The following is a 24,429-nucleotide window of genomic DNA, read 5'->3' on the forward strand; positions in this document are numbered from 1 at the left end:
TGAGACATAATAGTAAAACTTTTTCTCAAAGTTTTATTTCCTGTTAGTGTATTAAGTGGAGTATATCCTTATATCTCATAAGATAATTACATTTCTAAAGGGGAAGAAATAAGAAAAAGAAGGAAAAAAGAAGAAAGAGGGGAAAAGAAGCAAAAAGAGAGATTACCTTAGAAATGCAGTAAATTTGAACAGCCCTTGACTGGACTGCTGAAGAACAGTTTTGTTTATTTGTTTTTGTTTTTCATTTTTTCTATTTTTCCTCATACAAATCATTAAACTTTTTACCTAGAAGAGAGTTAAAATTCTGTAGATGGGGCTGGCGCTGTGGTGCAGCAGGTTAAAGCCCTGGCCTGAAATGCTGGCATCCCATATGGGTGCCGGTTATAGTTCCAGCTGCCCCTCTTCTGATCCAGCTCTCTGTTGTGGCCTGGGAAATCTGTAGAAGATGGCCCAAGTCCTTAGGCCCCTGCACCAGTGTAGGAGACCAGGAAGAAGCTGCTGGCTGCTGGCTTCGGATTGGCAGAGCTCTGGCCATTGGGACGATCTGGGGAGTGAACCAGTGGATGAAAGACCTCTCTTTGTGTGACTACCTCTCTCTGTAACTCTGTCTTTAAAATAAATAAAAATAAATCTTTTTAAAAATTTGTATATAAAGTTGTATGAAAATAAACCTTAAAAAATAAAACAGGAACAGGAGAGGGAAGAGGAAGCGGGGTGGGAGAGTAGGTGGGAGGGTAGATACAGTGGGAAGAATTACTGTGTCCTTAGTGTTGTATTTCTGAAATGCATGCAAATAATCAAAAACACTAAACTTTTATGCATCTGTCTTCATTCTGTGAAAGTACCAAAACAGAAAAATGGAATCTTGTTACTTTTTGAGGAAAAGTCTTTGATCAAATAGACCTTGATTTATAATATATATATCTCCATTTTCTCCTTGGGATTTCTGTGGAAAGTATATTCCCTAAAACAAATGCACTTCCCAAACATTTTCTTAAATTAAATATGACTTCAGTGTATAAGAAAGTAAAAAAATAAATAAAAATAAAAAGACCACTGCCTGCAGTGTCAGCATCCCATATGGGCACTAATTAGAGTCCTGGATACTACACTTCTGATTGAGCTCTCTGCTATGGCCTGGAAAAGCAGAAGATGGCACCACTCCTTGGGCCCCTGCACCCACATGGGAGACCTGGAAGAAGCTCCTAGCTCCTGGCTTCAGATCTGCACAGCTCCGACCTTTGCTGTCATCTGGGGAGTGAATAAGCGGATGGAAGACCTCTCTCTCTCTGCCTTTGATTCTCTGTAACTGTGTCTTTCAGATAAATAAATAACTCTTTAAAACAAAAGTTAAAAAAATGTCCAGCATGCTAAGCCATCAGGGAAATACAAATAAAAACCACAATGAGGTTATACTTCATCCCTGTTAGAATGCCTTCCATACAGAAATCAACAAACGACAAATTATGGCAAGAATGTGGGAGAAAAGGTGCACTAATCCACAGTTGGTAGGAATGTAAACTAATACAGCCATTGTGAAAGACAGTTCAGAGATAACTCAGAAAGCTAAAAACAGATGTACCATAGCACCTAGCAATCTCACTCCTGGCAATACCCAAGTAAAATGAAATCAGCACATGAAATAGTTACCTGTACCCTCATGTTTACTGCAGCCTATTCACAATAGCTAATATGTGGAATCAACCAGATGTCCACCAACTGATAACTGGATACAGAAATTATTGTATATACACACTCTGGAATACTATTCAGCAGTAATAAAAAAAATTAAATTCTCTCTTTTGCAACAAGGTGGATGTAACTGGAAACCATTATACTTAGTGAAATAAATAAGTCTCAAAAAGACTAATACCATATCTTTTCACTGATCTGTGGTAACTAATAGAAAACCAAAAATGTAATGTAGAGAATTGAAGTTGACATTTTGAGATTTGATGATTCTTTACAGCCCCTATGAGTTTAAAGTAAACTAAACATAGATCATTATAGATATTAAGAAAGGGAATAAGAGATTAAAGAGGATTGGGTGGGAAGTATCACTATGTTCTTAAATATGTACATAAGAAATATATGAAATTTGTTTAACTTGAAAAAATTATAAAAAGAAAAAAAAAGAATTAGGGCAGTTGAGACTTGAGCAAGCACTCTGATATGAGATGTATCACAATTGGCAACAACAAAAATCTGCATTGAATTGACATATATCAAAAAACAGAGTTTCAAATATGGCAACTATATTAGAAGCCCTTAAACATATAAGGAAAACAAATAAACAAAAACAGTAACTCAAAGTAGAAAAGAAAAAAAGAAAAGAAACATAAAAGGAAATATCCACTAGGATAAAGTGTAAAAGGAAAATATATCTAAAAGCATAATATTTAGACTTAAATTAATCTGGTATTTACTGATTGTAAATATCTCAATATTCCTTGATTGAATCAACTTCATTGGATGAGTTCTCAATCGTATTACTAATACTTGAGGATTTTTATTCAGAACGTTTTTTCACTTTGTAGAATTTAATTCAGGAACCCCACATAAATAATTTCAATATGCATATTCACAATGGTCATATTTAAGGCATCTGTTACAAAATAAGAAACTCCCACTGCCTGTAGCACAGATGAAAAATTTTGATGAATCCGGGCCTATCATCTACATTTCATTCTCTACGATGAACTTCACAGAAAATACGCAGAGTATGCACAATTTTGACCACTTTTAATTCTTTAACTGGGATCACTTGTCTGATTAACTGTGTGTCTTACTGAGATGCCCACACTATCCTCCTCTCTAGGCTACACTGAATTCTCTGTATACTCAGTCCTATGTAATAATGATAGCCAAAATTTGAAGAAATATTTGTTATTTAAATTGAGGAAAATAAGGTCTTATCGACGTGAGATGCAGAGGAAAAGATCATGGCTCTACTTTTCAGGCAAGGAGGAAATGTAGCTACGTGGTCCTGTGAAGGCCAGTTTGTGTAAAATGACCATTGTTCAAGTTCTGAATTCACAATTTAATCCTTTGCTACTCAATGTTTGCTCCATTACGGGGACTGGCTACTACATATTTTCTCTACATTTTTTCCATGATATCCTGAGCCACATGCAGAGTCTACTTTCTAATGCTGTGTGTCTTTTCATTCAGTGTGTTTTATTCTCATCATCCTAAGAATCCTCTACTACAAGATAGACTTACATTGATCATCAACTCCTGGAACACTGTTTTTGACTTTTTGCTAAAATTTTCAAATTAAAGTTTATTCTCACTGCTTGAGGGAATGTCATTCTTCATGTAACTTGTCCTCATTCATTTTTGGAATATTTGCCTAAACATCAGATTTATGCCACTTTTGTTAAATGCTATCTCCTCTTCATCTGAAAACTGAAAAATAGATTAATCTTCCAATACTACCAAGATTGAATATGTTCTATTCTGTAGCAGCTATAAAGTTCTCTGGAAAACCCATCTATTCATTTGAAACTTTCACAGCCTATGTGTCACCAACTCCAGTATGTACATTCAATGCTTTCATTTTGAATAGTCATGAAAAATAACTGATACATAAGGCAAATGTGGGCCACCTCAAATCTCAAGAAGTTTTAGCATTCTACAATTTTAATAATGAAAACAACTGTAGCTAAATTTTATATTAAGGTTTTATTACTAAAAAGAAAACAGATTTTATGCAATGTATAGTTGCCATTCTAAGAAGATAACCATTGTTCCCTCCCTCCCTTGCTCCTCCCTCAATCCCTGTCCTTTCTTTGTTTAAATTTTGCATCAACAGACCTTTAGTCCACTCTATAATCACCACTAACCATAATATTCAACATGCAGGAAGTAGACAGAAATTCCTCAGGTATATGTATAATCAAGGGCTAAAGACAACAATCATATCACAATATATCTGTTCCACATTCATATATTTTTATTCTGTATTAATTGCCACATATCAGAGAAACCATTATATTTGACTTTAGGGGAATGGCACATGTCACTAAGGATAATAATTTCCAGTTGCATCCATTTTGTTGTAAAAGATTGGATTTCATTCATTTATGGCTGAATTGTATTCCATACTGTATATAAACCATAATTTTTTTACCCAGTCATCAGTCCATGTACATCTGGTTGATTCCATAACTTAGCTATTGCAAATTGAGCTTCAATAAGCATGGGGATTCAGATAACATTTTCATATGCTTATTTCTGATTTTAATAAATTGTTTTATTTAATTGAGAGTTTGAGAAAGAGACCAAATATTTGCACCTGGAATTCAGTTACAATAAGATATTAGAGAAATGTGATTTTTTAAAGATTTATTTATCTATTTGAAAGACTTACAGACCAAGGGAAAGTGAGAGTGAGAGAGTAAGAGCAGCACGCACATGCAAGAGACCATCTTCCATCCACTGGTTCACTTCCCAAATGGCCATAACAGACAGAAATAAGCTGATCCAAAACCAGGAGTTGGGAGCTTCCTCTGGTCTCCCACGAGGCTGCAGGGACCCTGGTAGTTGTGCCATCTTCCACTGCTTTCCCAGATGCATTAAGAGGGAGCTGGATCAGAAATGGAGCCACTGGGAATTGAAACAGTGCCCACATGGGATGCTGACACTGCAGACGGTGGCTTGACCCGCTACACCATAGTGCCGGCCTTAAGAAATGTGTTTTGTGTATGAATGTGGAATTCTGTTAGGAGTCTTCATACATTAGAAGTAAGTACTAAAAATTTATATAATAAATGACATAGGATGTCATATGTGCTTTAAACTACCTCTAAGACTGACAGTTAAAATTTATGGTGCTGGCGCCGCGGCTCAGTAGGCTAATCCTCTGCCTTGCAGCACTGGCACACTGGGTTCTAGTCCCGGTCGGGTCACCGGATTCTGTCCCGGTTGCCCCTCTTCCAGGCCAGCTTTCTGCTGTGGCCAGGGAGTGCACTGGAGGATTGCGAAAGTCCTTGGGCCCCGCACCCCATGGGAGACCAGGAGAAGCACCTGGCTCCTGCCTTCGGATAGGCGCAGTGCGCCGGCTGCAGCGCACCAGCCGTGGCGGCCATTGGAGGGTGAACCAATGGCAAAGAAAGACCTTTCTCTCTGTCTCTCTCTCTCACTGTCCACTCTGCCTGTCAAAAACAAACAAACAAACAAACAAACTACAACAACAACAAAATTTATGGTAAAGTAGCCAGTGCTGCGGCTCAATAGGCTAATCTTCTGCCTGTGGCGCCAGTACACCAGGTTCTCGTCCCTGTTGGGGCACCAGATTCTGTCCCAGTTGCTCCTCTTCCAGTCCAGCTCTCTGCTGTGGCCTGGGAAGGCAGTGGAGGATGGCCCAAGTGCTTGGGCCCTGCACCTGTATGGGAGACCAGGAGGAAGCACCTGGCTCCTGGCTTCGGATCAGCACGGTGTGCCAGCCATGGCGCGCAGGCCACAGCAGCCATTGAGGGGTGAACCAATGGAAAAGGAAAACCTGTCTCTCTCTCTCTCACTGTCAACTCTGCCTGTCAAAAACAAATAAATAAATAAAAAGTAGAAATAAAAAATATGGAAAAGCTATCAGAATTATTGAAGCTGTTCGATGAGTGCTAGTTATGTTTTATTGCTAGTTTATATATAAAATTATGGATTTTTCCTAATTATTTATATTTTTATTTTTTATTTTTATTTTTTTATTTTTTTATTTTTTTATTTTTTGACAGGCAGAGTGGACAGTGAGAGAGAGAGACAGAGAGAAAGGTCTTCCTTTGCCATTGGTTCACCCTCCAATGGCCGCCGCAGCCAGCGCGCTGCAGCCGGCGCACCGCGCTGATCCGATGGCAGGAACCAGGAGCCAGGTGCTTTTCCTGGTCTCCCATGGGGTGCAGGGCCCAAGCACCTGGGCCATCCTCCACTGCACTCCCTGGCCACAGCAGAGAGCTGGCCTGGAAGAGGGGCAACCGGGACAGAATCCGGCGCCCCGACCGGGACTAGAACCAGGTGTGCCGGCGCCGCTAGGCGGAGGATTAGCCTAGTGAGCCGCGGCGCCGGCCCCTAATTATTTTTAAATAAAATATTTTATAAAAGTATGTAATGTATGACAGAGCAGCCAATTGCATACTGAAGACATGACAATATATGTCTACATGTAGCAGTAATGAATTTTTATATTACCACTTTTAGGTGGCACAATTGCTGGGGAATGTGTGTATACCAAAGCAGCATTAGCACTGGAAAAAGAGCAGTATAAAAATACTCCTTGTGACCTCAATAGACATTTTTCAAAAGAGGAAATCCAAATGGCCAACAGGCACATGAAAAAATGTTCAAGGTCACTAGCAATCAGGGAAATGCAAATCAAAACCACAATGAGGTTTCACCTCACCCCGGTTAGAATGGCTCACATTAAGAAATCTACCAACAACAGATGCTGGCGAGGATGTGGGGAAAAAGGGACACTAACCCACTGTTGGTGGGAATGCAAACTGGTCAAGCCACTATGGAAGTCAGTCTGGAGATTCCTCAGAAACCTGAATATAACCCTACCGTTCAACCCAGCCATCCCACTCCTTGGAATTTATCCAAAGGAAATTAAATTGGCAAACAAAAAAGCGGTCTGCACCCTAATGTTTATCGCAGCACAATTCACAATAGCCAAGACCTGGAGCCAACCTACATGCCCATCAACGGTAGACTAGATAAAGAAATTATGGGATATGTATTCTTTAGAATACTATACCGCAGTAGGAAACAACGAAATCCAGTCATTTGCAACAAAATGGAGGAATCTGGAACACATCATGCTGAGTGAAGTAAGCCAGTCCCAAAGGGACAAATACCATATGTTCTCCCTGATCGGTGACAACTGACTGAACACCAAAAAGGAAACCTGTTGAAGTGAAATGGACACTATGAGAAACGGTGACTTGATCAGCATAGCCCTGACTGTTAATGAACAACTTAACACATTATCCCTCTTAGTAGTTTATTTTGTCTGTTCTACTTAATATGACTGGTTTAATTCTGTAATTAGTACACAGTTATTCTTAAGTGTTGAAATTTAACTGAAATGTGATCCCTGTTAAACATAAGAGTGGGAATAAGAGAGGGAAGAGATATACAATTTGGGACATGCTCAGGCTGACTTGCCCCAAATGGTAGTTAGAAACATACCAGGGGACTCCAATTCAACAGCACTCTGGCCTCAGAATCAGCCCTAAAGGCATTCTGATCTGGCTGAAAAGCCCATGAGAGTATTTCAGGCATGGAAAGCCAAGACACTCTGGCAAAAAAAAAAAAAAAACACACCTAAATGAAAGATCTCTGTGAGTGAGATCCCAGTGGAAAGAACAGGTCTTCAAAGAAGGAGGTACCTTTCTCTGAAGGGAGGAGAGAACCTCCACTTTGACTATGACCTTGTCTAAACAAGATAAGAGTCGGAGAACTCAAGGGGCTTCCATAGCCTTGGAAACTCATGACTGGAGCATGGGGAGATTACTGAGGCCATAAACAAGAGTGTCAATTTGTAAAGTCAACAACAGGAGTCACTGTGCACTTACTCCTCATGTAGGATCTCTGTCCTTAATGTGCTCTACATTGAGACTTAATGCTATAATGAGTACTCAAACAGTATATTTCACTTTGTGTTTCTATGGGGTGCAAACTGTTGAAATCTTTACTTAAACTGATCTTCTGTAAAAAAAAAAAAGAAGAAATTATCAATTCCCAACTTGACTCTCACTGGGATTAAACATGACAATAGGTCTGATCTGATTTCATCATCATTTAAAAAATCATCTATTATTTTTCACTTTATGTTTCTGTGTGGGAGCAAACTGTTGAAATCTTTACTTAATGTGTGCTAAACTGATCTTCTGTATATAGAGAGAATTGAAAATGAATCTTGATGTGAATGGAAGGGGAGAGGGAGTGGGAGAGGGGAGGGTTGCGGGTGGGAGGGACGTTATGGTGGGGAAGCCATTGTAATCCATAAGCTGTACTTTGGAAATTTATATTCATTAAATAAAAGTTAAAAAAAATACTCCTTGTATGGACAGAGGTGTGGTCAAAAACATTTATGTAACTTTTTTTTTCTCTGAGCTCTATTTGTTAAGGGGTATTGTTACCCTGAAAATATCATTATATTTTTCCTCCACTTCACTAACAATCTGAATTACAGCAGCGTGTACTTTATGTGTTGATACCATTTCCCTCCAATTCCATTTCGCTGTTCAAATTAGCCACATGATTCCTATTCACTCATACTCCTTACAGGATTGTGTTCGCTTTACATATTTCACCATTGAAAAATCTCTCATGGCATATCTCTGCCTTTTCAACCACCCTTTCCTCTCATATTTATTTAAAACCAGCCATGATATTAATATCTCTCCCATATATATAGAAATATAAATATATAAACACACACAAATAAAGCAAACAACTTAGAAACAGCAGATAGTGCAGCAGTTAAGATGTCTTTTGAGACACTCACATCCCATTTCAGAGTGCCTGGATTTGTGTACCAGTTCTGCTTCTGATCTCATATTCTTGCTAATGTGCAATCTGGAAGGCAATATGCAATGGCTAATGCACCTCAACCCTCCCACTCATATGGAGAACATGAATTGAGTTCTTGGCTCCTGGCTTTAACCTGGCCAAATCCCTATCTGGGGCAGTCATTTGGTAAGTGAACCAGTGGATGGGAGATATCTGTAGCTCTCATCCTCTTAATAACATAAATATATTAAAATGAAAACAGTTTTCTAGTTTTGAAATTTGAGTATTAAAGTAATTGAATCACTTTAGCATTTTGACATATTTATTTTAAAAACCATGACAGCATAACAACAGTCATACATTGTAAGTGAACGCTTCATGCATTTTTAAATTAATGCATGTTGATATAAATGGATTATGTGATTATAATCACAGTATAACAAATTGTACTAGAAGTGAAACATTTTTATTTTTAAGGATAAATTTATTTGGGAGGCAGATTTACAGGGAGAGTGAGGCAGAGATCTTCCACCTACTAGTTCACTCCCTAAATGGCCACAAGGGGCAGGACTGAGACCGGCCAAAGCCAGGAGCTGGGAGCTTATTCCCAATCACCCACATGGGAAAGCGGCCCAAATAGTTCACCCATCTTTCTCTGCTTTTCCATGACATTAAGAGGGAGTAGGGTCTGAAGTGCAGCAGCCAGGACACAACACTGATGTGATGCTGCCATCCTAGGTTGAGGTTTAATGCACTACACTATAATACCAGACCCAGAAGAGAAAGTTTTGAGAAATTGAAGCTAATTGCTTTTGTGAACAAAGAATAACTCATGACTTGGACAGTTTTCAGGGCCCAGAATGTTCACAGAGCTGAGCTCCACCAGTTTGGCAGTGAATGCTTGAATACAGGATGTGGAAGCACAGTACAGAAATGCCTCATTTGGTGAGCACCTGCCTTATTTTTACGTCTTGGTGGTTGAAATGTGGATACTAGTTTGCTGAAATCAAGCTGCTGCCCAAAATTGATCTCTAAACTGGATTCTCAGTTTATGGACTAAGTTTGATTGAAGTTCCTTATGCATTCAATGAAGGTCTGGAGACAGACTCAGGTCTATTTTCAGTGATGGTCATAGTTTCTTTAATTCTAGCTGGGTCATATGGTCATTCTATTTTCAATTTTTATTCTTTTATTTGAAAGGTAGAGAAAAGACAAAGAGAACAACGTCAGTGACAGTTACAGAGACAGAGGGACAGACAGAATTCCCATCCTCTGATTTATTGCTCAAATGCCTACAATAGCATGACTGGGTTAGAGTAAACTCAATCAGAGTGTCCCAACTGGGTGGCAGGAAAGTAACTGACTAAGCCATCATCTGTCTCCTCTCAGGAGTGCACTAGAAGGAAACCAGAATTTAGAACAGAGACTGAGCTATAACCCAGGTGCACCATATGGGGCCCTGGTTGCTTAAAGCAACACATTGACTGCTGTATCAAATACCAGGGCTCCAATGTGGTAGTTCTATTATAACATTTGAGAAAATTGCTAGGTTGTTTTTAAAGTGGCTGTACTGTTTTATGTTCCCAGGAGCAACATTTGATGATTCTATATTCTGCATATCCCTGACAACACTTGCCTTTTACCGTTGTTGGATTAGAGCTATTATGCAGCAGGGGAGGCCTGTTTTTTTTTTTTCAAATTTTTATTTACTGTTCTCAAATAATTCATGCTATTGAGGAATTCTTGCACAATTATTGAAATTTTCTGTATTTTGTGACAATATGGCAATTCAAATCACTGGTTTTTAAAAATCAGGTCTTTCATTTTATTTGGTAGAGCTCATTATAAAATTAGGGTTAATTGTCTTAAAATATGTGGAGTCATACATTAAATTTGTTGCTTTTAGAATGCTATCATTTTTTTCAAAAACATATTTATTTGAAACATACACTGACAAATGGAGAGAGAGAGAGAGAGAAATAGAGGAAGAGAAGGAGTGAAAGAGATCTCTCAGCTGTTAGCTTAATCCCTAATTACTCTCAACAGGTAGTGATTGGCCAGACCAAAGCCAGGAGCTAGACTCCATCCACATCTCCTATGTGGCTAATGGGAACCCACAGTTGGACCTTCATATGTTTCCTGCCAGGCACGTTACTCTAAGCTTGATCAGAAGCATGGTAGCTCTCTCCCCAAGGCCCTTCCCTATGGGATGTTCACATTCCAAACAGCAGGCCAACCCTCTGTACAATGTCCAACTCAGAATGGTACCACATTCTTAAGTACTGTCTCATAATGTTCACTAATACTTTTCAGAAATGCAATTGATTCTCATATACTGATCTCAAATACTGCAACTTTGCTGAACTTATCAATTAGAGTGGGTTCTTAATGAATTCTTAAATATTTTATACACAGTATTATCTTTTACTATCGGCATGAAAATCAAGTTTTACTTTTCTTTTTACCATCCAGATCTCCTAACCTCACTTTTATAACCTGATATTTTTAGCAAAAACCTCCAATATGATATTTAATAGAAGTACAAATAGAATATATATGTTTTGTGTCAATTCATCTGTGGAAAACATTTAGTTCCTTCATTAAGTGTGGTGTTTAGGATTCTTTTAGGTGCCATTTTTACATTTTTATTATATGTTTGGGAAGGAAAAAAGGAGGCATAGCAAGAGAGAGAGGGACAGAGTAAAAACAGATATATGCACAGAAATATCTCTTAAATGCAGGTTTACCTGACAAATGCTTGCAACAGCCAGGGTTGGATTAGGGTCAGATCCAGGCTCTAGGAACTCAAGCCAGATCTCTCATATATGTGCCTGGAACTCAGCTACTTGAGCCATCACCACCGCTTCCAAGTGTTTGAATTAATAAGGAATCAGGAAACAGAACCAGAAATTCAAACCCAACTTTTTGATATGGGACCTGGGTTTCCTAACATGTGTGGTAACTACTAGGATAAATTCCTGCTCCCCATAACTGCTGTTAATCAACTTGTGGAATTTCCATTCAATGCTTATTTTGTGTAGAATTTTAACCATAAATACGTGATGGATTTAATCAGGTGCATTTTCTGTTAAGATGATAAAATATTAATTTCCCTTAACGTTCATAACATGCTATTTATGCTCATTGTTGTTTAGATGTTAAACAAGCTATGTTCAAGGTACTTCAAAAAGTTCATAGAAAATATATTTAACATTTTGGTACAAATTTTTGAAATTTGGGCCTAGGTTGTTCATAATATACATTTTTCATGACTTTTGAAGACCTTTAATAAATGGAATTTTACATTATTATATTATTTTGCATGATATTGCCAATTAATAACGCATACTCAATGGTCAATTAATATATTTCTCCTTAATTCAAGTATAATTCTATTACTATGGACTTTTTATATTTTGTAGTATTCCACAAATTCTAAATTTCATGGAAGCTGATGTAATAAATATAAAGTGAAATAAGGAACCATTAGGTAATCTATAAATACTCTCTGTTACAGTTTACTCTGTTGTAAGGAGAAAATGTTTGTAAAGGTTCTATATGCTACTCAGACTTAGTTTATGAGAAAAATACAATACTTTGACTAATGTAAATCAATATATTGTTTCCATTTGACATTAGATTTTACCGAGATGACAAACTGAACCTGTATTCTCTCTTACATCAATGTTCAGATAATTAAATTGAATAAGTTGGCCGGCGCCGCGGCTCAATAGGCTAATCCTCCGCCTGCGGCACCGGCACACTGGGTTCTAGTCCCAGTCAGGGCACCGGATTCTGTCCTGGTTGCCCCTCTTCCAGACCAGCTCTCTGCTATGGCCTGGGAGTGCAGTGGAGGATGGCCCAAGTGCTTGGGCCCTGCACCCCATGGGAGACCAGGAGAGGCACCTGGCTCCTGCCTTCGGATCAGCGCGGTGCGCCGGCTGCAGTGTGCCGGCCGCAGCAGCCATTGGAGGGTGAATCAACTGCAAAGGAAGACCTTTTTCTCTCTCTCTCTCACTGTCTACTCTGCCTGTCAAAAAAAAAAAAGAAATTCAATAAGTGAAAAATATAAAATTGTAGATAAGAACTATTTGAGCATATGGAAACTTGAAGAATCAGTCTTTAATGCTAATATGTCACATACATAATATCATCTATGTATATATCCATAAGGTATAATGTTTTTAAATATGTAAAATGAACAGATGCATCAGTTTAAGCCACTGCTTGGGACACTTATGTCTTCTCTTTCTCATCTACTTCCTTGCTAATGCACACATTTATAGATGTGCATTAGAAGATGATGACTCAATTGTGTGTGTCCATGCCTCCCACATGGAGGACTCAGATGGAGTTCCTAGTTTCTGGTTTCTGCCACGCCTAACCCCTTCTTTTGTGGACATTTAGGAACTGAACCAAGAGATACATAGAAGATTCTCTGTGTGTCTCTCTCTGTGTTTCTCTCTGTGTCTCTGTGTGTACATGTGTCACACTTCCACTCACATTCTCTGTGTCAAACTGCTTTTCAACTAAATAAATAAGTTTAAAAGCATTTCAAACTATACAAAATTAAAATTAATTCAAAATAAATATGAGTTAGCACATTGTAAGTTATCATAGGTGAGATCAAAACTATCTCAAAACTATTGAAGATATAAAGTAATGAATGCTAATTATCCTAATTAGATCATAAAAATATATGCAATGTATTGAAATGTTGCATTATATCCTTTGAACATGGACAATTATTGTTTTTTAATAAAAATAAACATAACTATCTCAAAACAAATTATTTAGTATATAATAAATAAATAATTATAATGAATATCAAATATTTTATAGCAAAAATTCACAGGTTATTAAATATACACCTGGACAGCATTTTAACCTGTAAACGAGAGTGAATCTGATTCCCAACACTAGCAGATAATTTTGCAAATTTCAAGTTTTAACATGCAGTAATATCATAAAAGCATATATCTACAAATCCTGTTTTCTATCAATTGTGAAATGACAGGAGAACTACAATAAAAGTATTCATGGGTAGCATTAGCCCCATGCATGTTTTATTCAAGGTTATTTTATTAAACAATAGTATCAAATAAAACATCCAAATTATTTTAAGGGATCAGAAACTGCAGAATAGTAAGTGTGATGATTGCATCAAAAACGGAATTCAGGGATCCAGTGCTGTAGCATAGAAGGTAAAGCCACCACCTGCAGTGCCGACATCCCATATGGGCTCTGGTTCCTATCCCAGCTGCTCTGCTTCTGATCCAGCTCTCTGCTATGGATCAGAAGGGCAGTGGAAGATGGCCCAAGTGCTTGGGCCCCTACAACTACCCAGAGGAAGTTCCTGGCTCCTGGCTTTGGATAGGCTCAGCTCCAGACTGTGGGGCCATCTTGCAAGTGAATCAGCATGTGGAAGACTCCTTATGCCTTGGCCTTTCTGTAGCACTGTCTTTCAAATAAATAAGTAAATCTTTTTTTTTTTACAGGCAGAGTGGACAGTGAGAGAGAGAGACAGAGAGAAAGGTCTTCCTTTTGCCGTTGGTTCACCCTCCAATGGCTGCCGCGGCCAGCGCGCTGTGGCCGGTGCACCACGCTAATCCAAAGGCAGGAGCCAGGTGCATATCCTGGTCTCCCATGGGGGGCAGGGCCCAAGCACTTGGGCCATCCTCTATTCTAGTGCTAATGAATAATTTAAAGAATTAGAATTCTATAATTTATATAAAAGAAAATTATTTATAAAACATTAAAATAAATTACAATCTAGAAATCATTATTAGTGTTTAGTGTATCATTTGGTCCTCAGATGTTCAAAAATAAGAAATTGGTATTTTTTATGACTCTATCGACTGCCACAAACACTAGATGTGAAATATTCTACTCTTGTGTGCATTTGGTGTATACATACAGGTGGTAAAACATATATAACATGTACACACAACACTTCTAATATAGCAACAAAATATATGCAGGGAGTAACAAAAATCCTTAGAATGTCCAAGAGCATCAAAGGGAAAATAGGAGACTTCCCCACAATTAAACATCAATCAACTTCAGGACTGGAGGAGAAGTTAAACTGAGAGAAAGTGTTGCCCTCAGGACACTATCTGACCACTTGGGCCTCAATCCTGTGTGGGTCATTTAACTTTCTCTGTGGTCAAATTTAAGAAACAAGGAACTATTTAACTTTTTGCTAGTAACAAAGCAGAGTTTCCAAGTAGCAAAGCAGAGCAAATATGAGAACCAAAATGGAAATAATGGAGCATACACAGAACTATCTGTGAAAATGAACGTTCACAGAAATTAGATATTTGAATTATATATTTAAATACATATCAAACGAAAACTTAAATAAGAATGAAAATGAGAAATACTAAGATAAAGTTGAGTAGTGATATTTGGAAAACAAACTAAATATTTGAAAAATATAAAAAAGCAAATACACAACGTACAGTTTAAACATTAAAGGCAAATGATGACAGTATTAATTAAATGGAGTATTGTGATGTAAAACTACATGATAAAGGGACAAGAAAATAGAAAATACAAACAGAGTTATATGAAAAAAATGAGAATAAATAAATAAAACCATTTATTTGGATCATTAAACATAAAAATGTCAAATCGCATTACCAAATTTGATGCAAAAATTGAGAAGAGAAAAAGAAATACACCTTAAAACAGTGACAATACCATCTACTACACTACAAAAGAAAAATATTAAAAAGTAATATTGCAGACAGAAATTGATGTCCAAGCTACACTTGAAACTTGCCTAGCTTTAATTTTTATGAGTAAAGTGATATATTTTAAAAAGAAGTCATAAGATCGATCTAAGATGACGACTGTGGAACCGGAAACCACCCCCACTCCTAATCCCCTGCCCGCAGAAGAGGAGAAAACAGAATCTAATCAGGAGGTTGCTAACCCAGAACACTATATTAAACATCCTCTACAGAACAGATGGGCGCTCTGGTTTTTTAAGCATGATAAAAGCAAAACTTGGCAAGCAAACCTTCGGCTGATCTCTAAGTTTGATACTGTTGAAGACTTTTGGGCTCTGTACAACCATATCCAGTTGTCTAGTAATTTAATGCCTGGCTGGGAGTACTCACTTTTTAAGGATGGCATTGAGCCTATGTAGGAAGATGAGAAAAACAAACGGGGAGGCAAATGGCTATTTACGTTAAACAAAGAGCAGAAGCGAAGTGATCCCGATCGCTTTTGGCTAGAGACACTGCTGTGCTTATTGGAGAATCTTTTGATGACTACAGCGATGATGTATGTGGAGCTGTTGTCAATGTTAGAGCTAAAGGTGATAAAGTGGCAATATGGACTACTGAATGTGAAAACAGAGATGCTGTTACACATATAGGGAGGGTATACAAGGAAAGGTTAGGACTTCCTCCAAAGATAGTGATTGGTTATCAGTCCCATGCAGACACAGCTACTAAGAGCGGCTCCATCACTAAAAATAGGTTTGTTGTTTAAGAAGACACCTTTTCAGTATTCTCATAGGAGACTGTGTCAAACAATCAAGATTTGGGAGCTGAACCAAAGCCTCTTCAAAAGCAGAGTGGACTGCATTTAAATTTGATTTCCATCTAAATGTTGCTAAGATATAAGAGAAGTCTCATTCACCTTTGTCTTGTACTTCTGTGTTCATTTTTTTAAATTTTGGCTAGAGTGTCCACTATCCCAATCAAAGAATTACATACAGTATACATCTTCCCCACGATCCTTATGTGTTCCTGGCCCAAGGCTAATCCTCCGCCTAGCGGCGCCAGCACACCGGGTTCTAGTCCCGGTCGGGGCGCCGGATTCTGTCCCGGTTGCCCCTCTTCAAGGCCAGCCCTCTGCTGTGGCCAGGGAGTGCAGTGGAGGATGGCCCAGGTGCTTGGGCCCTGCACCCCATGGGAGACCAGGATATGCACCTGGCTCCTGGCTCCTGCCATCGGATCAGCGCGGTACGCCGGCCGCAGTGCGCCGGCCGCGGCGGCCATTGGAGGGTGAACCAACGGCAAAGGAAGACCTTTCTCTCTGTCTCTCTCTCTCACTGTCCACTCTGCCTGTCAAAAAAAAAAAAAAAGAATTATACAAACACATTTTACCCATCCACAACGTTAAAAAAAGAACTTACATTTCTGTACCTTACAGGAAAAAATACTGTTTATGTTCCATTGTATGCAGAGCATAGTTTGCTGGTTTGAAAGAGTATGATGCATACAGTTTTCTAGCAATTTTCCTTGTTTCTTTTTACATCATCATCTTTGCTGTACTTTTGCTCATGGCTGCTAGATTTTAATTTATTTGTTTCCCTATTTGATAACATTAGTGATTCTGATTTCAGTTTTTCATTTGGTTTGCTTTTGTTTTTTCCTCACGTAACACTGGTGAAGGATCCAGGAATATGACACAAAGGTGGAATAAACATTAATTTTGTGCATTCTTTGGTAATTTTTTTTGTTTTTTGTAACTACAAAGCTTTGCTACAAATTTATGTATTTCATTCAAATCAGTGATCTATGTTTGTGTGATTTCCTAAACATAATTGTGGATTATAAAAAATGCAACATCATAATTACATTCCTAACTAGAATTAGCATGTCTGTTTTTGTATCTTTATGCTGTATTTTTTACACTTTGTATTAATTAGATTATTTTGCTTTGGTTAAAAATGGCTCAAGTAGAAAAGTGGTCCCATTCATATTAAGAAAGTGTACAAAAAACTGTAAATAAAATGTGTACAGTGAATTGTCTTTTAGACAACTAGATTTGGCCTTTTATTTCTCCATCCCTGTAGAAGGAATTTATACTTCTTATTGCCAGGCAGTCTCTGTTGTCTTCTCTTGCAGTGTCTTCCCACATGAACAGCATAAGTTTGCAGTACTAGTTTATTATGTTTATTACAGTTTTTATTAAATAGGTAGTATTATATATATGGAATTAAGCTGATATGGCTATCTTTTTTTATAAAGTAAGGCATAGTCCTCAGTCTTAGGTATCTAATGTACCATTAATATGTTAAAATTCCTGAGAATTGGAGTCTTGGGGCATATTTCTTTGATTGGTAGGAACAGTGGCTGTAAAACTTGGTTTCTGGATTGAGATGTTTTTATGTAATTGTCAGTGATAGCATTTTGTTATTGTTGCTGTCTAAACAGAATGGAATAAACAGGAATCAAGATGTTTATATTGGTAAATTATTATAGTATGGTTTTCTGTAAACCTGAAAACTTGATCTACTTTTTGTAGGTGTGATTTGAAAGCAGACATTTTGTCCATAATGCATAATGAAATAGCTTAAACCTTTTGAAATAAAGCATGGCTACCATAGATTAAAGAGTAAGCTGAACTAAGCAGAGTGAAAATTTTAGTTGAGAAAATTTGATTTTAAATGGTAATTATGAGTTGATCATTTAAAAACTGATAAACCTGATGGAGATCCTGTATACAATGAATGTGAAATTAATAAAAAAATAAGTCATAAAAGATTTGATTACTGGGGCCAGCGCTGTGGCATAGCAGGTAAAGCTGCCACCTGCTGTGCCAGCATCACATGTGGGTGCCGGTTCAAGTCCCAGCTGCTCCACTTCCAATCCACCTCTCTGATATGGTCTGGGAAAGCAGTAGAAGATGGTTCAAGTCCTTGCACCCTTGTACCCACATGGGAGTCCCAGAAGAAGTTCCTGGCTCCTGAAATCGGATCAGTGCAGCTCCGGCCTTTGTGGCCATCTGGGGAGTGAACCAGCGGATGGAAGATCTCTCTCTCTCTCTCTCTCTCTCTCTCTCTGCCTCTCCTTCTCTCTCTGTATAACTCTGACTTTCAAAGTAAATAAATAAATCTTTAAAAAAAAAGATTTGGTTACTTATGGATAGTTCTACAGCATGAAGGTTAAAAAAAAGAAAAATTGTCTGTGAGAAGTTGTGAAGTGAAAAACGAAAGGACAAGATACTTGTAAAGCTATCTAAATCTTACATTGTGGTGGATTTTGAATCAAAAGAAATGTAATTTCTGAAAAATACATATTTCTTTTATTTGAACATGAGAAAATATAATTCTGTAAAGTTTAATAAGATAGGAACTTATCTATTGGAATAATTTGCCTCATAAATCTCAATTTTATACAATCATTTTCAAAATTATTTCTTTATTTTACTTCATTTGGAAGTCAGAAGAGAGAGAGAGGAGGGAAGGAAGGAAGAAGGAAGGAAGGAAGGAAGGAAGGAAGGAAGGAAGGAAGGAAGGAAATACATCTGCTTGTTCAAAACCTAAACGATAGCAAACATGTGATGGCCAGGCCAACACCGAATTCTAGATCTCCATGTGGTGCTAACATGTAACAGGAACCTAATTACTTGAGTAAGCACCTGCTATACTACTCAGAGTGTTGACTGACAATAAGATGGATCAGAAACATGAACATGATTCAAACTCAGGCACTCTAATACAGGAGGTGGGCATCCAAAGCACCGCCTTAACTACCGCAACAAATGCCAAGGCAAGGCAACCACTTCTGTCATTAACTAATAAAAATCAAAATCATTTCCATAGTATACTGTGCAACATAACAACTATCCTCTTATCAGAACTGATAAGCACCAACGGACTGGCAGAAGCATAGACATTGGCCACAACACTCTGGACACCTACCGTAACAGAGTCATATGTCCACAGTATCATTGAGGAGGATGAGATGATTAAGTCTGCCCAGTACATGACCACAAAGAAATTCACTAGCAGAAGGATGGTCTGGGTGGCCTTTTTCTCTGGGGAGGATCTTGGGAAGGGGCTGGTGCTGTGAAGGTATTGGGACCTTTTCTGATGCCAGGACAAGAGGATCACCATGTACACACTTGAGAGCAGCATGAGTCCTACAAGGAAGACATCCCTGTATGTTGTCATTGTGAGCATCATACCCATGATGCCACGGCCTATGGGAGAAAGTGAACAGTACTTAGTGAGAACCATCATATTGGTCTGGGTCACATTGGACGATGCTACAGTGTGGAAGATCACACCAATACTAAAAGACAAACAAATCAACCATACAAATGGGAAGAAGTAAAAGATGAAATGTGTGGATTTATATTTAAACTGTGCCAACCAGGATGTGCTGGGGCTGATGGTGATGGCCTGAATGATGCTCAGGAGGCAGGTGGTAGAGATGGAGAGCCCCCTCAGCACCCTACTGCTGTAGAACAAACTCTTACATTTAAAGTCATTCCAAAAATTGAGTGACCCAAACAGGTCTGGAGAGAACAAAAATAACACAGTGATGAGCAATGTAATGTGAACAAAGGCCAGGTGACTGGTGATCAGGTCAGTGGGCTTGGGTCTGTGATCCAGCAGAAGTGTGAGGATGTGGAAGAGGAGGAGGAAGGTGTTGGCTGTCATTCCAATGCCAGCTTGAAAAATGAGATATTTATTCACAGCAATACAAGCAGAAAGTGTGATCATCTTTATATCATGGAGAAAACACATATATGTCTGAAAAACAAGCAAAACAAAAACAAAAGTTCTTATGTCATCAGCAGGAATTATTCTACTTAACAGAAGTTTCCATTATAACATCTTTTTTTTTTTTTTTGACAGGCAGAGTGGACAGTGAGAGAGAGAGAGACAGAGAGAGAAAGGTCTTCCTTTTGCCGTTGGTTCACCCTCCAATGGCCGCCGCGGCCGGCGCGCTGCGGCCGGCGCACCGCGCTGATCCGATGGCAGGAGCCTGGAGCCAGGTGCTTTTCCTGGTCTCCCATGGGGTGCAGGGCCCAAGCACCTGGGCCATCCTCCACTGCACTCCCAGGCCACAGCAGAGGGCTGGCCTGGAAGAGGGGCAACCGGGACAGAATCCGGCGCCCCGACCGGGACTAGAACCCGGTGTGCCGGCGCCGCTAGGCGGAGGATTAGCCTAGTGAGCCGCGGCGCCGGCCTCCATTATAACATCTTATCTTTAGAATGGTATTGCATATCTCTTAGCTTTCATCCTAGAAATCACTATGTGAACTATCCTCAGTTCAGAGGTCATACTGTCAAAGTCCAGCTTTCAATTTCATGTAGAAAACACATAAATCATGAGGTGGTATACATAAGCTTCAACAAAATCACCACATGGTTACACTTTTATTGCCAAATTAGAAAATACAGGCACATTCACCCATGCTTTGAGAGTTTGTTTTTAGATCCTCAAATATTAGTCTAATTTTCTTATTTAAGATAGATCCAAGGTTAGAATTTCTCTGCTACTTAGGATGGTATTGCTTTGGATGTAGACATAACAATGATACCAGATTAATTTATTCTAGGGTGCTTTAGTCCATTTCATATCACTATAACAGAACACATAAATCTTTAAATAAATTTTTTCTCACAATTCCTGAGGTTGTAAAGTTCAGGAATGACAAACTTCCATCTTATGCTAGCCTTCTTGCTGCATTGTCCCATGGCAAAGAGAGAGGGGACCAGAGAGCAAAGGGGGACCAAACTGTTCTTTTATGATGGCACCAATCACATCCATGAAGCTGGAGCCCTCCTGGCCAAATCACTTCCTAAATTGGCAATTAAATTGCAACATGAATTTCAGGAGGGCGGGCTTTAACCTATGGCAAAAATTAGAATAATTTAGATGCGTGTTGATGAGAAAAACAGTCAACTCCAACATTCTCTCCTTTTTTGGGGGTTGATGAGGATGTGGTGATGTTTCAAGGATACTTACAGCACTGTAGCTCTATCAACACAAATGTGTAAGTTAATACAGAAATATTAGGAGGTTGTGCTGTTAGTTCTTATTATACATTTATAGCTGTCAGTGAACAAATGCATAAACTTGTTATTTAAAGTAAATTAAAATCATATTGCAAAAACTAAAAGAAAAATAAGAAATGAAGATGGAGCAAGGGTAGGAACAAAGAAGAGATGGGAAGTATCATTATGTTCTTGAATGTATATATGAAATACATGAAATGTGTTCCTTTTGTATAAATACATATTAAAATTTCAAAAATTAAGAAACAACGAGTTAATTTTGTTTGTTAATCTTTCATTAAAAGCTGCATCTACCTAAAAGCATATGTTTAACCCACATACATGTTGCTGCCACCAACAAGCTCTACACCCTTGGCATACTTGGATTTACTCTCTACCTGGACATAGAAGCACCAGAATCATGGTGCTTAAAGCCATCGTCACAATGACTTCCAGATTCTAAGGATCCTTCTTCAAGATTAATAAAATATTGTGTAGCACAGATCATTAGTGTATGCATTAATTACTTTATGACTCTATACCTCAATTATTTTATAAAAGTAATTCATGTATTGTGAATAAAACAATAAAATTAGTGGATAAAATGCCATAGATGGTAATTTTTATATGTGCTCTCTGATGCTTACCTAAAATCAAATGCAAATGTTCACCTGTAGGATGGTAACACGCAGTTGTAGTGAAGCTCTGAAGGCATTGGGGCTGATTCTGGATTGCAAAGAATTATTGTTCCTAAGAGCAGAGGTTATCAGATAAAACACAGGAGAGCCATTAAATATGAATTTAAGATGATTTTTAGCAAAAATATTATCTAATTTCATGCTATTGAAATACAATTAACACATACCAAATATTTTACTGATAATCATTTACTGTTTACCTGGAGTTAAAGTTAATTAGGTGCCCAGTATTTGAATTTGCTGAATTTAGAAATCTAACATGAAATCCACAAAGGGGTTTCTAATAACTTGATGCAAAAATAGGAGAAAGGAAATAGAAGACAATATGTGGTCAAATTTATAAATGTCAAATACAGGTTGGTTACAATGTAAAGGAAAGTGTATTCCAATTTATTTGTTAAAAATATATAAACCTGAATGCACATAATAGTATTTTGTAAGAAAAATGACCACTAGTGTATGCTTGGACTATGGAAACTCTCAGAAGACAGATAATGCAGATCAAGTTCACTGTCATCCTACCAATTTTCTCTTTATTCTCAATATTTTAAGCCCCAGAATATATACATAGCTGTGGATTACAGTGTAGAAAATAACATCATTGAATGTACCAGTGACAAAAGACTTACCATGAAGTCTGTGGGCTGAGGTCAGAAGCAAAGAGGAGTGCAAAGAAAGAAAGGATTTTATAACAATCTGCAAGCTATTTTTAGATATACTGATTTGACATTTTAGAGAAAAGTAGTTTCATAATATCCTCCCCTTTACTCTAATATTCAGGGGATTATTGTTTAAGAAAGGTATAATTTCTAAACAGAATGCTGTACTTTTCCTGTCATAGAGAAAATTACATAAACTACATTATGAAAGTGTACCTTGTGTTTATTGTTAAATTCCACAAATCAACAATAGTTCTTTTATCAATTTGACATATTTTATGAACAGCTGTGTAAAATCTATGGTCACCCACAGCACAAAGATTTTTTTTTATTTCAGCATTTTTTTTATTTAGTAATTTCCAAAGTACAGTTTATGAATAACAATGGCTTTCCCCCCCATATTTTCCCTCCCATTCACACCCCTGCCATCTCCCACGCCCTCTCCAATTCCATTCACATCAAGATTCATTTTCAATTATCTTTATATACAGAAGATCAATTTAGTATATATTAAGTAAAGATTTCATCAGTTTGAACCACACAGAAACACAAAGTGTAAAATACTGTTTCAGTACTAGTTACAGCATTACTTCACATTGGACAACACATTAAGGACAGATCCCACATGAGAAGTAAGTACACAGTGACTCCTGTTGTTGACTTAACAATTTGACACTCTTTTATGGCATCAGTAATCTCTCTAGGCTCTAGTCATGAGTTGCCAAGGCTATGGAGGCCTTTTGAGTTCGCCGACTTCGATCTTATTCCGACAGGGTCATAGTCAAAGTGGAAGTTCTCTCCTCCCTTCAGAGAAAGGTACCTCCTTCTTTGATGGCCCCGTTCTTTCCACTGGGGTCTCACTTGCAGAGATCTTTCATTTAGGTCTTCTTTTTTTTTTCCAGAGTGTCTTGGCTTTCCATGCCTAAAATACTCTCATGGGCTTCTCAGCCAGATCCACATGCCTTAAGGGCTGATTCTGAGGCCAGAGTGCTGTTCAGGACATCTGCCATTCTATAAGTCTGCTGTGTATCCCGCTTCCCATGATGGATCATTCTCTCCTTTTTTTGATTCTATCTGTTAGTATTAGCAGACACTAGTCTTGTTTGTGTGATTCCTTAGACTCTTAGACCTATCAGTGTGATTCATTGTGAACTGAAATTGATCACTTGGACTAGTGAAATGGCATTGGTACATGCCACCTTGATGGGATTGTATTGGAATCCCCTGGCACGTTTCTAACTCCACCATTTGGGGCAAGTCTGATTGAGCATGTCCCAAATTGTACATCTCCTCCTTCGCACAAAGATATTTTGAGAATTTGACAGGAGATGCACAAAGTATAACCACCTTTTATATAAAGGCTTCAAGTAGTTTTACTACAGCCTATCAATATGTCATAATCCAGAGAGGGTGATATTCATATCAGCAGTGTAAGGTATGAGTTTAGAAGAGACTGGAGAACCTACTCTTACTGTACTGCAGTTCCCTGCTTCTGGACAGTGGAGGACCCAGCTCTCAATTGTCCCTCTGCCAAACTGTAGAAAATGAATTCAGGCTACTAAGATAGACTAAACCTTTTCCAGTGTCTACATAGAGAAATCAAGAAACAGATCAAGTTTCTTGAGGCGTTTTGTGCTTATCAGCGAGGAATGAACAACTTTCATGATTATTTTGTTCATTTTGTTTCCAAAATAATTTTTACTAATTCAGTCTTTACTGTCAGTATTTCATTTCATTTTTACACTTTAATTTATAAATTTGGGGTACAGTGTGATGTTAAGATCCAAGTAATGTCACATAGTGATTCAATCAT

At 38.1% G+C, this 24,429-nt stretch overlaps 1 protein-coding gene, 1 long non-coding RNA gene and 2 pseudogenes across 2 annotated transcripts in view; 1 reads left to right on the forward strand and 3 right to left on the reverse strand.

Annotated features, from left to right (window-relative positions):
- The window catches only part of ORYCUNV1R-PS1575 (vomeronasal 1 receptor oryCunV1R-ps1575 pseudogene), a 1,374,299-nt pseudogene that overhangs the window by 720,681 nt on the left and 629,189 nt on the right, over window positions 1–24,429 (forward strand).
- On the reverse strand, window positions 19,061–19,978 carry ORYCUNV1R-PS1621 (vomeronasal 1 receptor oryCunV1R-ps1621 pseudogene; annotated as a pseudogene).
- On the reverse strand, window positions 19,061–19,978 carry ORYCUNV1R1584 (vomeronasal 1 receptor oryCunV1R1584). The gene is given in 1 exon segment (NM_001167271.1): window positions 19,061–19,978. A coding segment is annotated over 1 exon segment (918 nt).
- LOC138846908 (uncharacterized) overlaps window positions 20,559–24,429 on the reverse strand; it is an 86,580-nt gene continuing 82,709 nt past the window's right edge. Inside the window, exons 2-3 of the long non-coding RNA XR_011384412.1 lie at window positions 21,907–22,009; window positions 20,559–21,114 (exon numbers count right to left, since the gene is read on the reverse strand). This is a non-coding gene — a long non-coding RNA (uncharacterized lncRNA). The remainder of the gene's footprint in view (window positions 21,115–21,906; window positions 22,010–24,429) is intronic.

The sequence above is a fragment of the Oryctolagus cuniculus genome, chromosome 19, assembly GCF_964237555.1.
Source record: "Oryctolagus cuniculus chromosome 19, mOryCun1.1, whole genome shotgun sequence".
In the NCBI taxonomy this organism is placed as follows: domain Eukaryota; kingdom Metazoa; phylum Chordata; class Mammalia; order Lagomorpha; family Leporidae; genus Oryctolagus; species Oryctolagus cuniculus.